The sequence below is a fragment of the Amblyraja radiata genome, chromosome 20, assembly GCF_010909765.2.
Source record: "Amblyraja radiata isolate CabotCenter1 chromosome 20, sAmbRad1.1.pri, whole genome shotgun sequence".
NCBI classification, from domain to species: domain Eukaryota; kingdom Metazoa; phylum Chordata; class Chondrichthyes; order Rajiformes; family Rajidae; genus Amblyraja; species Amblyraja radiata.
Window position 1 is genome coordinate 3,388,366 of NC_045975.1, and position 18,036 is coordinate 3,406,401.

Sequence of the window (18,036 nt, forward strand, 5' to 3'; positions counted from 1 at the left end):
TTTTAAGGCAGAGAAAGATAGATTCTTGATTAGTACGGGTACCGGGGATTATGGGGAGATGGCAAGAGAATGGGTTTCGGAAGGAGGGTTAGATCAGCCATGATTCAATGGTGGAGTGGACGATGGGTTGAATGGCCTAATTCTGCTCCTATCACTTATGAACTTATAATCTGCATCTCAGAGTTTCCAAAGAGATAGTATTGAGATAATGTATGCACGTCATCATGGCCTGATGTGGCAGTCTCAATGAACAGGAACGCAAGAGGCTGTAGTAAGTGGTTGATTCAGCCAGGTCCGTGGCAAGCCCATCCACCAAAAGCATCTCCTTGCGGTGCTGCCTCAAGTAGGTGGTGTCTATCCAAGGATCGCTGTCATCTGAGCAAGGCTGTCTATCTTGCTGCAACAAGTATTGGGTACGTGGGAGGAAAGCAAAGCACCCAGAGCAACATTTGAGGCCACGGGGAAAACGGGAAAACTCCACTCAGGCAGGACCCGAGGATAGGACTGGTGCATGGAGGCAGGGGTTCTACTAACTGCACCATTGTGCTACATATACTGTTTAAGAAGGAACTGCAGATGCTGGAAAATCGAAGGTAGACAAAAATGCTGGAGAAACTCAGCGGGTGCAGCAGCATCTATGGAGCGAAGGAAATAGGCAACATTTCGGGCCAAAACCCTTCTTCAGTTCTAGATGCTGCTGCACCCGCTGAGTTTCTCCAGCACTTTTGTCTACCTGCTACATATACAGTACATGTATGCAAGATTTCCAAAGGTAAGTGCAGTATGAAGAATGATAAGAATGCAGGGAGACAATATAGGCAAGTTGAGTGAGAGAGCTTAACAAGGCAGATGAGTATAACGTGGAAGAGGATTAGGTTATCCTCTTGGGGAATGCAGCAGAAATACTGCAAAAATAGTTTTCAAAATGTTAATCTTCAAAGAGACCCGTGTCCCCTTGTACACATGTCAATGGATGCTAACATGTATTCCATGTAATATTCCATGTAATTCCATGTATTGCAGTTATTAGTCTATTGTAATTTTTATTATTGGTTGTATATTATTGTGTTTACGGGCCTGTTAAGAGCCAGCAAATAACAATTTCACTATTCCGTGGTCGATACGGTGCTGGCTCGAAGGGTCGAATGGCTATTAAACTTTATTTTGGATAATACAACACAAATTCCCCTATACGATACCTAATCACCGCGGGTTCGATCCTTGTATCTGCCTGGCCAAGCCCGTCTAGCCTCATGCAAGCAGAGACACTCCAAAAGGTCACGCAGTCCCAAGCGCTCTTCCAGAAGATCGACAATGGACCTCGTGGGGGCTGCCTTTTATAGGTCCCCCAACCTTGTGGGGCCGAACTACATGGAGGTGGTCTCTGTACAGTCCAATAACACATATCGATTACAACAGTACATGACAGACAGTTCCCCAAGCCAATAACATAGTAACTAATGCATGTATCTGGTAAGGCTTCAAGAAGGAAGCTAACAGATGAATAATGCAACATGTGCCTTGGGATTCAAACAACTCAGACAAGGCTTAACATTTCAACCAATCAACAACTACAGAATAACTGTCTCGCAACATTATTTACAATATGTATACTTGGTTTGCATTGGTCCAATTAGCTCTATGCATTTCACACTTCATTATAAGAACTCTGCAGATGTCATATTCTTTCTCTGCAGCACTTATCTGGGCCAGAGACATGCTGGCACCATTCAGCAGCTTGTCTCAGCTCTGCAAAGGCACATTTAACTTAACCAAAATGGCCCAGCAGCACATAAACCCTTACTCAATTTTAAAGCCATGGCTGCTCCAATTTAGCCAGGATTAACAAACCTAAAATGCCTTTTGTCCATTTCCCAACACAGTCGCTGCCTGACACACTGAGTTCCTCCATGACTTTGTTTTCTCTTCGTATAATTATACCAGGAGGCCACACCTGCACTATTATGTATACTTCAGTCTTATTTTTCTTAAATGAAGACAGTGCAAAAAGGAGTGCAAAAGAGATTCACCAGATTGGTTCCTGAGATGGCAGGTTCTCATAAGCATTGACAACAATTAGCCAAGACCCCTGGTCTTTCGTTCAATAAATGACCATATTTAAACAATCAAAATGTTTGGAGGACTTGACAGGGTAGTTTTGGGGATGATTTTTGTTTGCTGTCTAAGGTGATAGCCATCTCATAATAGGGGATAGCCTTGTTGGTGGTGAATCTTTGGAATTATTCACCCAAGATTTTGGAGAATCAGTCATATTTGCATTCAAAACCAAAATCAATAGTTTGGTGGATATGAACAGAATTAGGTATTATGCGGGATGGAGAAATAAAATAGTGATTGGAGAAGATTAGCCTTGACCTCAAGGAACAGAATTAATACTTTCTGAAGAAGGATCTCGACACGAAAAGTCACCCATTCCTTCTCTCCAGAGATGTCCCGCTGAGTTACTCCAACATTTTGTGTTTACCAGCATCTGCAGTTTTTTCCTACATACTTTGTGTTCCTACTTCACATGCTCTTCTGCTCATGGAGGAGGTAGACAATTACATAAATATATCATAGTTGTCTGACACCCCAGGAGATCTCCACATTGGAAACGTCTAAAAAGCGGTCAAACAAAGTAAAGTCTGGAGTAGTGCCTGAGAGTCTGTTCTCAGTGTCATAGCAAGTTTATAGACCTGGCAGATCCAGTCAAGATCAATGCAGACTGCAACAAATCCATCTGCCATCACTAGCACTACCACTTCTACAGATACTGGTACTTCAACACAGTAAGACACAACTGTCAATTCATGACACATAATTTGTAATACACTCACTCACACTTTCCCCTTTCTGGCAGGGGCAGATTGTGTGCACCTACTATTCACAGCAGCAAACGCAAGGGAACTGTCTCTGCCTAGAAACGCAGCTAGATGGAGGAAAGTGGAATCCAAATTTCCACAGGTCTTTTCAGTTTGACTTTGTGAATAGTGGATAGTTCTGTCAAATACTTGTGGGATAAATCGTGTTAAAATAGTTGATGGCAGTGGTCTCAATTTTCATTGCAACACAGGCTGAAGCTATCCAAAATCAGATTACTACAATCACCTGCAGTTGATCAACTCAGTCCCTCAGTTGGAACTAAGGTTGTCTCACTCTGTGTGACCAGAGCTGGCAGAGTTGGGTCAACAGAAGATTAGCAGGCCTTTAGTGCATGTTGGGATTTCAGACAGAGCCCCCCTTTCATTCTCATTCATTGTCATTCTCTCCCTTCTCCTTCTACTCTGCCATTGCACAGCAGGCAAGAACTATGCCTGCAAGATGGCTGTATTCTGGGCTGCAAGCAGAAAATGATGATTACAATCAACATTAGCCATCGATATCTGCACCAGCAGAGTGGTGCTGCAGATAGAGCTACTGTCTCACTGTGCCAGAGACCCAGGTTTGATGCTGACCTCGTTTGCTGTCCATGTGGAGTGTGCACATTCTCCCTGCGACCGTATGGATTTTCTCTGGGTGCTCTGGTTTCCTCCCACATTCCAAAGACGCGCGGTTTTCTAGATCAGTTGGCTTCTAAATTGCCCCTAGTGTGTATGGAATGGATGCAAAAATGCGATAACATTGAACTAGTGGAGTGAATCCAGCATTCATTACGATCCTTCCAAGTGGCGACGCCTTCGAGTGTGGCAGCCTCGCCTGCAGCTGTTCGTCCTTCCATCCTTTTTTAAAAAAAATTTTAGTCTGTCAAAAAGTTTTGTTTTGGAGGTCTCTTAGTTTTTTTATGTGGGGGATGGGGGGGCGGGGGAAACTGTTTTTCTCAGTCACTACCTGGTCGAGGATGAGTATTTCCTCCGAGGCGCATCTTCGCCCCCTCCTTGCGGCCTAGCATCTGGATTGACGCGGCCTTTCCTGCCGGAGACCAGCCAGAGCTTCAGCTTCAGCTGCTGCGCAGCACCGATGTACCATCGCGGAGCTGGCGATACCTTACTAGGGCGATACCCTAGTGGGGGGATGTTTTTATGTTTAATGTTAAATTCTAGTGTTGTGTTTATCTTATTTGTGTGTTGCATGGTAACTCAAATTTCACTGCACTCATTGGTATATGTGACAATAAATGTCCTTTGTTCTTGGAACTAGTGTGATCGGGCGATCGATGGCTGGCATGGACTCGGTTGGCCGAAGGGCCTGTTTCCATGCTGTATCTGGCAATCAATCCATATTTACGGCTGCAGTAGCCTACCCTCTCCGTGTCAAACAGATTGATACAATTGTCTACACTGGGTGCCTGTCAGTATTACCATTCAAATGTGCTATAACCATCACACCAAGCAAACTGACGTACAAAATTATATTACATTCAAATTTTTGTACAAATATGCACCTCTGCTGGGAAAAGGCAAATTGACTATTATGTTTTCAATTGTTTAGAGATCAGAATTGAATTTCACAAACCAGTTGAGAAAATCTCTTCTCCAGATGGTGAAGGCTAGATTCAGAAAGTAATGTCTTCACCACATGCAGGTTGCTGCCTGCCTTCGCAAAGCAGTGCTAAAAGCAAGGTGAATGGGTTGGCTTAATTCTAAATGTCAGTAGAATATCAACGCACAAAGCAATGAAATAGCAATGTGGTGTAAAGTGTCTGTGCTTTAAGCCGCCGAATGCCAGAACACAGATTTAAGTCTGTCGTTCCTCATTCAGCATGTTTTAATTTCCGTCTTGCCAGCGCAGAGAGACAAAAAAAATAGAGGCCGGAGTTTCCCCAAAAGGAAGAAAGAAAAGCAAGAGAAAAATGCCGATTCCTCTGGCATGTTGCACAGGAAGCAACCAAGGGGGAACATTTGCTAAGGTCTTGAATAAGATCACCTGCTTGGCGCCTTGCTTAAAGGGACACGTGTAACAGAAAGCCAAAAAGAGAAAGGTGGATAGAATATGTTGCAGTGTGGAGGAAGGAACTGCAGATGCTGGTTCATACAGAAAATAGACACGGTCTCGGGGCAGCCGAGGTTGAAGATGAAAGAGGGGGGCCGCTGCAAGGAACATAGCCAGTTCGATGAACTTTCTGAAACGTGGCGACTCCATGTATTGCCTCGGTGGGGTCTGCTGTACGAGTTTACCAGATTGTATGCAAAAACAAAGAATTTCACTGTACCCAGGTACATGTGACAATAAAGTATCATTGAAAATGCTGGTAGACAAAAATGCTGGAGAAACTCAGCAGGTGAGGCAGCGGGTGGGGGCGCCCATCAGTCTGAAGAAGGGTCTCGACCTGAAATGTCGCCTTTTTACTTCGCTCCATAGATGCTGCCTAACCCGCTAAGTTTCTCCAGCATTTTTGTCTACCTTTGATTTTCCAGCATCTGCAGTTCCTTCTTAAACATTGAAAATGCTGGAGTAACTCAGCAGGTCAGGCAGCATCTCTGGAGAAAAAGGATATGGGGCATTTCGGTTTTAGAACCCTTCTTCAAGATATGTCACAATTAAGAAAAATGGGAAGTTAATCTAGATACAAATGCAAGTCTAATTATTCAGATGTTAATGAAAACATATTTTCATTTCCTCATAAGTTTAATTCAAGCACATAGGCAACAGGGCAGAAATTTAAAATACAAAATGTCATGAACAATGACATGTTGGGTTAACATATGATGAGCGTTTGATGGCACTGGGCCTGTACTCACTGGAGTTTAGAAGGATGAGGGAGGACCTCATTGAAACTTACCGAATAGTGAAAAGCTTGGATAGAGTGGATATGGAGAGGATTGTTTCGCTAGTGGGAGAATCTGGGACTAAAGGTCATAGCCTCAGAATTAAAGGGCGTTCTTTTATGAAGGGGATGAGGAGGAATTTTTTTAGTCCGAGGGTGGTGAATCTGTGGAATTCTTTGCCACAGAAGGCTGTGGAGGCCAAGTCAATGGGGATTTTTAAGGCAGAGAAAGATAGATTCTTGATTAGTACGGGTGTCAGAGGTTATGGGGAGAAGGCAGGAGAATGGGGTTAGGAGGGAGAGATAGATCAGCCATGATTGCATGGTGGAGCAGACTTGATGGGACGAATGGCCTAATTCTGCTCCTATCACATCTGACCTTATGAACAATAATGCCCAGTCTCACCACCAGTAACACTGAGAGTGGGTTCTAATGCAGAGGGAACAATTTGCATTGGTGAGAATATTCTTGTGTCGCTTTACATCTGGCATCACTTCAATGATATCTGGCGGAGCAAAGATTAATGATGACAAGAGGCATTTTCCTGCACTATATCCCAAGCAAGGAGAGGTTTAACATTATCACCAGTCCCTAGAATCATGGTGGTTTAATGTTACCCAGCCTTTAACCACTATACGTGTACACTGTACATAACTCAATACATTGAGTTGAACCAACAAGAGTTATAACATACTCTTCTTGCGTATGGCGTGCACAGCCTAAAGTTGTAGGACAACTTGTTCTATTTGATCTTATTTGATTGTGCACACCAGGTTGATTGCATTCGTCGAAACAGGGTGGACCACGTGATGGTTGCAATCTCCCATCCCAACATAAATCTAATAGTGAACTATAAAAATATATGATTGAAACATTTGGACTGTCGGAATATTTGATGAAATATTCATCTGGTAGCATTGCCTGAGATCTATGTCTGATATCTGCAATGTATAATCAAAATGGCTTTAAATTAATTATTTTGTCCTTAGCTATTAGCCTGTTGTCTGGCATGGTATATCCAAGGCACCGCACAGAACAATTAACTTGTATCATTGATCCTTATTTATATTAGTACCATTCCAATCACAAAAGTGATTTTGCTTTGGGACCACACTTGTTCCTAATTTAATGGAACTGGATTAGTTCTATTGTGTAATTTTCTCTGCACTACTTATCTGACAGTTTTGATGAAGGAATTTATTTTAACATTTACAAACCCACGTGCTTCATAGTTTTCTACTTTTACCTGTGATTAATACCAGCTCTTCCTTCTTACACTCCAAAGGGGAATGCACCAAATCATGTAATAATTATTATGAAGATGTTTGTACAGAATCTACCAGTGCAAGATCCTCAGAGTGTCCCATAAGCCAATTCTTGTGTCGAAAGTTATGACTATTGTAAAAGGCAGAGTACAATGTACGACAGATTACATTTTAGGTTGTAACGACGATGGGGTCTCAGCGGTGGTGAAGCCTTGCCACGGAGGCGATGCCCCGCGGTCAACAGTCGACGAGCGCGTGGAGAACCACCGTGAGGGGGGAGGGGAAGAACAATTGAGGACCCGGCAATGGGGGAACTGTTGCGGTGAGGGGGGAGGGGGAACAAAAGGGGGAGCCGGCGTGCTTTGTAACTTTGTCAGCACCATAGGTGCCAGCTATTTGTATACATTGTGTGTGCAAGCAAAGAATCTCACAGTGCTTAGTCCCATGTGACAATAAAGTATTCCTATTCCTTCCTATTTAGTGTTACCACAAACAAGAGCTGATTATTACCATGAAACATTAACTCTGTTACTCTAACCAAAGGTGCCAGCCGACCAGCTGGGTACTTCATGCATTTTCTGTTTTACGAAGAGCAGCGCATGATCAGGCCCTTCGGCCCGCAATGTCTGCGCTGAAAATGATGTCAAGTTGAACTAATCGCCTCTGTCTGCACGTGATCTACATCCCTCTATATCCATATGCTATCGAAAATCCTCTTAAGCACCACTATTGTATCTTCTTCCACCACAACCCCTGGCAGCACATTCCAGGCATCCACCATGCACTTTGTTGAAAAAATCAACTCGCCCCGCACATCTCCTTTAAACTTTCTCCCAGCTACCTTAAAGCTCTTGTCTTTGACATTTCGGCACGGAGAAAGAAAAGTTCTGACTGTCAAGCCTGTCTATGCCTCTCATAATTTTATATATTTCTATCATGTCTTCCCTCAATCTCCAATGGTCCAGAGAGTTTATCCAACCTCTATTTATAGCTAATACCTTCTAATCCTGCAGCACTCCGGTCCTCTACTTCTGCATCACATTCAAAGCCTCCACATCCTTCCTGTAATGGGATGACCAGAACTGCACACTATCTGCGCATAACCCAAATTAACCTGAGCTTCTTAAGAGATAAAGAATGCAATTGATTAGGAGATCATGATGCCTTAAAGGTCACAATAATATTAAGATCTTTTCATTTTTAATTATAATTATCAGCTGGTTAAAATCATCCACAAAGAAAATGCAAATGGTTACGAATGTCAGTGTTGGTGTTGATTTGACAATAGACAATAGGTGCAGGAGTAGGCCATTCGGCCCTTCGAGCCAGCACTGCCGTTCAATGTGATCATGGCTGATCATCAACAATCAGTACCCCGTTCCTGCTTTCTCCCCATATCCCCTGACTCCAGTATCTTTAAAAGCCCTATCTAGCTCTCTCTTGAAAGTATCCAGAGAACCGGCCTCCACTCTGAGGCAGAGAATTCCACACTCACAACTCTCTGTGTGAAGAAGTGTTTCCTCGTCTCCGTTCTAAATGGCTTACCCCTTATTCTTAAACTGTGGCCCCTGGTTCTGGACTCCCCCAACATCGGGAATTGAATTAGACAAAAATGCTGGAGAAACAGCAGGTGAGGCCGCATCTATGGAGCGAAGGAAATAGGCGACGTTTCGGGTCGAGACCCTTCTTCAAATTCGGGAATTAAATTGATTATTTTTCAATGCTATGTAACAAACACCCAATTGAAATTCAGATGAAACAAATCAATTCGCTGGAACAAGTTTTCATTGCAAATAACGCTAATTAACAAGACCTCACTGCCTTGCACGTTTAAGAGTTAAAATGTAAAAGGATCATTAGCATGGCTTTCACAGATACCTTGGCAACTTTGTTTTCACTGTTGTTTTCTTTGAACTTTTCTTGCAATGTTTGGGCAAGTTGGCAGAGAAGTGCTCCGTTATCCAGCTTTCCCATAAAGCTTTCCGCAGTAATCTCTTTCCCTGTGTAAAATAAAAGCAAGATAATATAAGGTGGCAGGTACATTCTGTAACATGCCGATGTTTCAGGTGATTATAATACAGTGTGCAAGAAGGAACTACAGCTGGTTTAAACCGAAGATAGACACAAAAAGCTGGAGTAACTCAGCGGGACAGGCAGCATCTCTGGAGAGAAGCTTCACAGATGCTGTTTGACCCGCTGAGCTGAAGAAGAGTTCCGACCCGAAACGTCACCCATCCATGTTCTCCAGAGATGCTGCCTGGCCCGCTGAGTTACTACAGCTTATTTGTGTCCATCCTCTGATTATGATACAGATTTGATTATTTATATTGGGTCAAACTAATCCAGCAATTACACAGGGAAATGTTGACAAGTCACAATGAACCCATCAGCATGTTCTCAACATCTGCCCATTTGATACCCCAGCCTTCAGCTTTATATAATTGGCACATTTACATATGGTTGGCTTGAGTGTGATCTAGTCCATCAGAAGAGTCATAATTGTTTAATACATTTTAATTTACATTTAATTATTGGTGGCATTGGTGACTCTCTCTAACTTCTACAGGTGCACAGTAGAGAGCATGCTGACCGGTTGCATCGTGGCTTGGTTCGGCAACTTGAGCGCCCTGGAGAGGAAAAGACTACAAATAGTAGTAAACAGTGCCCAGTCCATCATCGGCTCTGACCTTCCTTCCATCGAGGGGATCTATCGCAGTCGCTGCCTCAAAAAAGCCGGCAGTATCATCAAAGACCCACACCATCCTGGCCACACACTCATCTCCCTGCTACCTTCAGGTAGAAGGTACAGGAGCCTGAAGACTGCAATGACCAGGTTCAGGAATAGCTACTTTCCCACAGCCATCAGGCTATTAAACCTGGCTCGGACAAAACTCTGAACATTAATAACCCATTATCTGTTATTTGCACTTTATCAGTTTATTTATTCATGTGTGTATATATTTATATAATGGCATATGGACACACTGATCTGTTTTGTGGTCAATGCTTACTATGTTCTGTTGTGCTGAAACAAAGCAAGAATTTCATTGTCCTATCAGGGACACATGACAATAAACTCTCTTGAATCTTGAACTTTTCAATTCTGTTTCACTGTTTGGTTATGTTTCTACTTTCAGCATTAGGCTATTGATATATAAAAAGACATATATTTAATATTGGTATAATTGATATAAAAGTACTCAGCTAAGCGGACTTGGCATCACCACCTCCCTCTGCAATTGGACACTGGATTTTCTCACCAACAGACCACCGTCTGTTAGGATCAACAACCTCACCTCCTCCACTCTAACACTGAACACCGGCGTGCCACAGGGCTGTGTGCTCAGCCCTCTCCTCTACTCCCTCTTCACCCATGATTGCGTCCCTAAGTATGGCTCCAACGCCATCATAAAATTTGCCGATGACACCACGGTGGTAGGACTGATCAGCGACAACAACGGATCAGCCTATAGGGAGGAGGTCCAGAACCTGGCAGCCTGGTGTGCCAATAATAACCTCGTCCTCAACTCTAAGAAGACAAAGGAAATCATTGTTGACTTCAGGAAGACCAGAGGGGGCAGACATACCCCCATCCACATAAACGGGACAGGTGGAGCGCGTCTCCAACTACAAATTCCTCGGGGTACACATCTCAGAGGATCTGTCCTGGTCCCTCAATACCACCAAACTGATCAAAAAGGCGCAGCAGCGCCTTTACTTTCTGAGGAGGCTTAAGAAAGCTCACCTGTCCCCCCAGATCCTGTCCAACCTCTACCGCTGTACCATCGAAAGCATCCTGACCACCTGCTTCACGGTATGGTACAGCAGCTGCACCACAGCTGACAGGAAGGCACTGCAACGGGTGGTGAAAACCGCTCAGCACATCATCGGGGCCTCGCTCCCTGCCATGGATGCCCTCCACCGAAAACGGTGTCTGAGACGGGCCGGTAAAATCATCAAGGACCCCTCCCACCCTAACCATGGACTATTTGCCCTCCTCCCATCAGGGAGGCGGTACAGGAGCCTCAGGTCTCGCACAAGCAGGCTGAGGAACAGCTTTTTCAATAACACCATTACACTGCTGAACAGAGTCCCGTCGCTAGCTATCTTTAGGCTCTCCCATTTGTATACATTTATTGCCTATGTACCAGTTTAATTCATCCACAGTCCACACATTGTTAACCATATTTTTATTTTTATTTGTATATTTATTTTGTATTTTTATTTTTATTCCTACTATCTTGCACTAAGACCAGACGCTAAACTGCATTTTGTTGTACCTGTACTCGTATTTGTGCAATGACAATAAAGTTGAATTGAATTGAATAATTAAAAGCCAATACCCACTGAAGGAAGCCAGAAGATGAAATTCAGATTATGGATTGCTGCCCAATTTGACAATGCCCATCTTGAAGTGCCCACCCACGGCACAGTGGAGCAGCAGTAGAATTGCTGCTTTACAGCTCCAGAGACCTGTCTGCAAGAAGTTTGTACTTTCTCCCCGTGAACTGCATGGGTTTTTTTCCGGGTGCTCTGGTTTCCTCCCACACTTCAAAGACATACAGGTTTGTAGGCTAATTGGCTTGGTAAAATTGAAAATTGTGTCTCGTGTGTGTAGGTGAGTGTTAGTATGCGGTGGGCAGAAGAGCCTGTATCCGTGCTATAATCTAAACTAAAAAGATAGAGGATTTTTTTTTGATATTTTGTAGAATATTTCTTTGCTATATTTTGTTTAAAATCTATCATTTTTTAAGACTCTCTTTGTCATCATATGATTTCCCTTTGTAGTACTTCCAAATATTTTACACCCAAGTTAATTATTCTCATACTATTCATTATTGCGATTTGGGGAAAGCTGGGAGAACAGAATTTACTGAATGAAATTAAATACTCATTCTTACTACAATTTAGGCTATTATCACTAAATTGAGGCTATAATTATATTTAATAAATTACTGACACAGGAACAATATTCATTCAACCTCGGCCACTCCAGATTCTCATGGTTCTTTCTTAAGGAGTGACCCCTGGCTTAGTTTCATTTTTAGTTTTAGAGATACAGCATGGAAGCAGGCCCTTTGGCCGACCGAGTCCATGCTGACCATGGATCACCCGTACAAAAGTTCTATGGTATCCCACTTTTACATTCTACACACTGGGGGAAACCCACCCATACGTCTTTGGAGTGTGGGAAGAATCCAGAGCACCAGGAGAAAACCCACACAGTCACAGGGAAAACGTACAAACTCCGTACAGACAGCACCCACAGTCAGGATCGATCCTGGGTCTCTGACGCGGTGAGGCAGCAGCTCTACCGCTGCAACACTGTGCCACCACCTTGTAATCACTGCCATTCAATATGATAATGGTTTATCATCCAAAATCAATACCCCGTTCCCGCTTTTTCCCATATCCCTTTATTCCCTTAGCCCTAATGGCTAAACCTAACTCTCTCTTGAAAACATCCAGTGAATTGGCCCCCACTGCCTTCTGTGGCGGAGAATTCCACAGATTCACAACGCCCCCAGCCAGATTTCAAAAAGACTCTGAACACTTATATTTCTACTACTCATTTCATTCTAAATCTCAGCTCAATTTCTGACAATTATTTTCCATTGTATTTGGCATCCATTTCATGTTTGGACCTATTATATAATTACAAGTTAATATTCATGAAAACTCACATTGGGAAAAGGGTGAAGTAACAGCTGAACAATAGGCTTTCAAACAAAAATGAAGCAATGAGATTTTACAACAACGCAAGGCAATTGACACCATGTGAAGGCATTCAGAATTGGATTTCTACACAATTTAAATACTGGGATACTTTCTGCCAAATATATAACCGAATACTTGCATTTCAAACTTTGAAGCATTCAATTATCTTAACGTTACCAAGCCCTGGATTGTACTGAGACATAATTTTAAAAAAGTCAAAAAAATACCAGATGGACCATTCTTAGTTAAGTTTAGTTTAGAAATAGAGCGGAAACAGGCCCTTTGGCCCATCGGGGCCGCGCCGACTAGCCATCGCCACACACTAACTATCCTACGCCGACTAGGGACAATTTTTACATTTACCAAGCCAATTAACCATTAAACCTGTACGTCTTTGGAGTGTGGGAGGAAACCGAAGATCTCAGAGAAAACCCACACAGGTCAAGGGGAGAACGTACAATCTCCGTACAGACACCCGTTGTCGGGATCGAACCCGGGTCTCATAAACCACAACAAAGGCTCATGGAGCTTAAACATTATGAGTGTTTTACTGACATATGTCCTGAAACAGAACAATGTTTTTTTTTCCCTTGCATTCCTGCTTAGTAATCTGGTACCAAAATTCAGAATACTGAGCTAAAAATTCCTTGAGCTGTTCATTTTAATTCTATCTACTCAATAAATATCCCAGTTGGGTAAATGCAGCATGAAAAAGAATAGCACATTGTGGCAGCACAGCAGTAGAGCTACTGCCTTACAGCGCCAGAGACCCGGGTTCGATCCTGGCTACGGGTGCTGTCTGTTCAGAGTTTGTACGTTCTCCCCGTGACCAGCATGGGTTTTCCCCGAGATCTTCCGTTTCCTCCCACACTCCAAAGACGTAAATGTTTGTAAGTTAATTAGCTTGGTATTAAAAAAATGTAAAAATATTAGTCTAGTGTGTGTAGGATAATGTTGGTGTGCAGGGATCGCTGGTCGGTTTGGACTCGGTGAGCCGAAGAGCCTGTTTCCGCGTTGTATCTTGAAACAAAAAAACTAAGTGGAAAAAGGGCTACAGAATTATGCATAGACTGTTCTTCGAAATCCTCAATATATACTCTGAAGCTCTATTTACGGATCACCTAAACCCCAAGAAGCAGAGTCCTGGGTGTGTAGTTGAATTCATGGAAGGTGGTCTTGGAGGGGAGGATGCTCCTCAAACTGTGGAGCATCCTGGACAATACAGCTCACCCCCTCCATGACACACTGGTCAACCTGAGGAGCACCTTCAGCAACAGACTGGTTCCAACAAGATGCAGCACAGAAGATCCTTCTTCCCTGTGGCTATCAAACTGTACAACTCCTCCCTCTTCTGTCGTAGGGTAGACTGAGACTGACCTCCCTCCCGCCTCCCCAAGCCTTGCACATCCCCAATTCTGGACTTTCCACTCATCACTTCCATTTGATTATTTCACGTATCTTGTTGTGCTTTATGACCGTTGGCAGACTAATTTCCCTCCTGGGATAAATAAAATTTTATTGTATCCTATTGTATCGTATCGTATCCAATCTTGGCTTTGGAGGCACGTACACGCTCTCTCTCCACAAACCAGTCGATTCTCTTGCAGATCAAATCTCTATGCCATGAATTTATACTTTGGCTCAGTCTTCACAGCACCCTTGATTAGCAAAGATTTACACCCCTCTATGAGAAGAAATTCCACTCCATGTCCTCTGGCCATCCATTCCAAATTCAGATTCAGATTCAAACTTTATTGTCATTGTGCAGTGTACAGTACAGAGACAACGAAAAGCAGTTAGCATCTCCCTAGAAGAGCGACAAAGAATATGAGCAATAAATAAATATATTTACGTGCATTCAGTCATAGTAGTGCAATTATTTTTTCCTGGTGGAAGGAGTGTCCGGGGGGGGGGGGGGGGGGGGTTATTGGCAATCACCGAGGTACAGTGTTGAGTAATGTAACAGCCGCAGGGAAAATTCTGGCCATTATTGCTAGGCGAAACATCCTCGCAGCATCAACCCTATCAAAACCCCACAGAACCTTAAAGCTTTCAATAAGATCACCTATAATTTTTATCCACTACCATGTACAGCCCAATATTTCTGTTCCATGTATTTTCCTAAAGTATTTTCATAACTTTACTCCAGGAATTAACAAGAGAACCTTCTCTGCATTGCTTTCAAAGTGAGTTTAACCTTCCTTAAATACGGAGAACAAAACTGTACATAGCAATCCAGATGCGGCCTCACCAACACCCTATTAATCTGTCAAGACGTCCTTATTTTTACACTCTAGATTGCTTGCAACAAAGGCAACGTTCCATGAGCATTCCTTGTTACTTGCTGTACCTGCCCAATAAACTTTTGTGTTTTAAGGATAAAAATGACATAGAATGTAATCTTCGAGAATGGTTCAAAGGCATCAGACACTAAACAAGTCCTGAAGAATACAACTGCCAGATTAGTCCCACTTGTCCTCTTTTCAGTTGTAGATACACATTCCATGACGTCCTTGGCAAAGGTTGTGGGATAAATTAACAAATCTAACAGTTGGGGCGGCACAGTGACACAGCAGTAGAGCTGCGGCCTTACAGTTTGATCCTGACTATATGTGCTCTGTACGGAGTTTGTACGTTCTCCCTGTCGCCGCATGGGCTTTCCCCGGGTGCTGCGGTTTCCTCCCACACTCCAAAGACATACAGGTTTGGAGTTTAATTGGCTTTGGTAAAATTGTACATTGTTCCTAGCGTGAAGCATAGTGATAGTGTTCGGTGTGGACATGGTGGGCCAAAGAGCCTGTTCCGCACTGATTCTCTGTTTTCATTGAGATGAAATGGACTGTCAGCAGCAAAATAATTATACACATCAACAACGTATATTTACACACTTTTTATTCCGACCAACCATCCAACCAAGTGTCCAATTCAGATTGGAACATTCTGGTTTCTATTGCAAATATATTGCATCAGAGCCAGCAGCACATTTAACCAAGTTATTCCAGTACATTTACAAGCACTAGCATATTTCAATTACCAGGTCATCTTCTGTATACATAAAGCAGAACAGAAGTAACCTGGCTAATTGGCCTACTCCAAGACACCAACAGATTGATGATAGATCACAACAGTCCCATCAAGTAGAAGTTACCAACAACCTGCTGATTTTAATTCCAGGACCAATCGGCTCCAAATCTCATCACTAAATAGATTATAAGGGTATAAATACGACCAAGATGAGAATGGCAACTTGTGACATTAAATCAACATTTGACCAAGTGTGGCATCGTGGTCAAATGCAAAATTAATATCAATGAGGAACAAGAAACCATTCTGTAGTGGCTGGAATCGTTTTTTGGCAATAAAAATAAACATTACATTGTTTACTGGAGACCATTTGGCTCTGTCCTGAGCATCAATTGATCTCAGAATTCCCAGGACAACATTTTGAGGTCAGGTGTCGTCAGCCATTTCATCAATGACTTTCTCTCCTTCTCAGGTTCAGAAACAGGGCTGTGCCTAAACCATTCAGCTTGTTCTGATCTTGGCTTGTAAAACAGTCCAATGTTGCATTTATGACACACAAGATTTAAACCCCGCTTCAAAAGACCTTACCAACAACATCCTGACTGTAAATTCAACTAAACCAGGCACACAACTGAGCAGAACAGAGACTAGACGATGTATGACAAGTAGTTCACCGTACAAATTCCTCAAATCTTCTAACTAACTAACTTATTAACTAACTAACTAAACTAACATGACTAATCATGGTGGGTATGTAATATTCTCCATTTGCTTGCATGAGTGTAGTTGCAATATTCAAGGGGAAAAAAACTAATATTATAAAACACATTCTATGTCCCTTTCTGACCTTTATTACCAATGAAGTGTTGTTGGCTCCCATTGGTGTTGCAACATATGGAATGAAGGTTAAGTATGTATATGTCACCTGGAAGAACTTCAATTCCACCCAAAAGAGAGACAAAACTTGGGGTTTAATGCCTCATTCAATAGTACATCACTATTTTCCATGTGGCACTGGGGCGTCAGTTTAGGTTTTTGTGCTCAAATCCGCCATATTGGGGTACTGATTAGGGATGATCAGCCATGATCACATTGAATGGTGGTGCTGGCTCGAAGGGCCGAATGGCCTACTCCTGCACTTATTGTCTATTGTCTATTTTAGACACAAAAAGCTGGAGTAACTCAGCGGGATAGGCAGCATCTCTGGAGAGAAGGGTCACGACCCGAAATGTCACACATTCCTTCTCTCCAGAGATGCTGCCTGTCCCGCTGAGTTATTCCAGTTTTGGTGTCTATCTTCCGTTTAAACCAGCATCTGCAGTTCCTTCTTACACATATTAATTTTATAGTCGCGAGAGCCAGTAAATGAGCCACAGCTGATACTAATGAGAATCTAGATATGAACCGAGCCAAAACAACCATGCCTAATTTGTTCAGCTAAACAGTCAATCCTAAAGAAAAAGGTTTATGAAGATCAAAAACTCAGACCTGGCAAAAAAAGATAATGATCTATTAGTTGTCTGTAGTTTTTGTCCTCCTTTCTGCTTCAGAGACCTTGACGACACTCAGCAGGCAGCTCAAGTTAGCTTTCGCAACACTTTAAAGAAAAGAGTTCCTCAGAGAAATAACAACATCATCTGCCTCATACGAGTGATTCCTTATTTTTGAACCATAACCCTTTGTTCCAGGTTGACCCACGCACTAAACGTCCTCTCCACATCCTCCCACTCAAGACCATTCGGGATTATGTGTTTTGATTCAGTCGCATCGAACTCTTCATTATGTTACCAGAATCAATCTTAGCCTGTCAAATCTTTCCTTAAAGACTACCCGTCCATTGCGAATATCAGTCTGGTCACCCTTCTCCGAACTGTTTCCAATGCATTGAAATCCATAAAATACAGGAGAAATACAGGAGAATAATAATGCATGTAGAACACCAGTTATGAACTCATCTGTGCCCCATATGACTAAAACATATTGTCTCCATTTTTGGATTCAATTCCCCGAGCAATAAGCAACAAAAGCCATTCTAACATATTTCTTAACTACTTGCAGTTCCATATAAATAAATCATATTTACATCACATTTGTTTGTTGGATTTATATCCCATCCATTTATACAAAGCATTTCTCCATTAATTTAGTTTTTCGTTTTAGAGATACAGCACAGAAACAGGCCCTTTGGCCCATTGAGTCCACATTGACCCGCACATTAACACTACTCTACACACACACACACACTAGGGACAATTTACATTTATACGGAGCAAATGAACCTACAAACCTGTACGTCTTTGGAGTGTGGGAGGAAACCGAAGATC

At 42.7% G+C, this 18,036-nt stretch overlaps 1 protein-coding gene across 8 annotated transcripts in view; it reads right to left on the reverse strand.

Moving 5' to 3' along the window:
* Positions 1-18,036, reverse strand: part of gas2 (growth arrest specific 2) — a 103,685-nt gene that overhangs the window by 45,498 nt on the left and 40,151 nt on the right. For all 8 annotated transcript variants that reach the window (XM_033038652.1, XM_033038654.1, XM_033038651.1 and 5 more), the window contains one exon: positions 8,849-8,970. In XM_033038652.1, the coding sequence (XP_032894543.1) occupies positions 8,849-8,970 (122 nt within the window). The remainder of the gene's footprint in view (positions 1-8,848; positions 8,971-18,036) is intronic.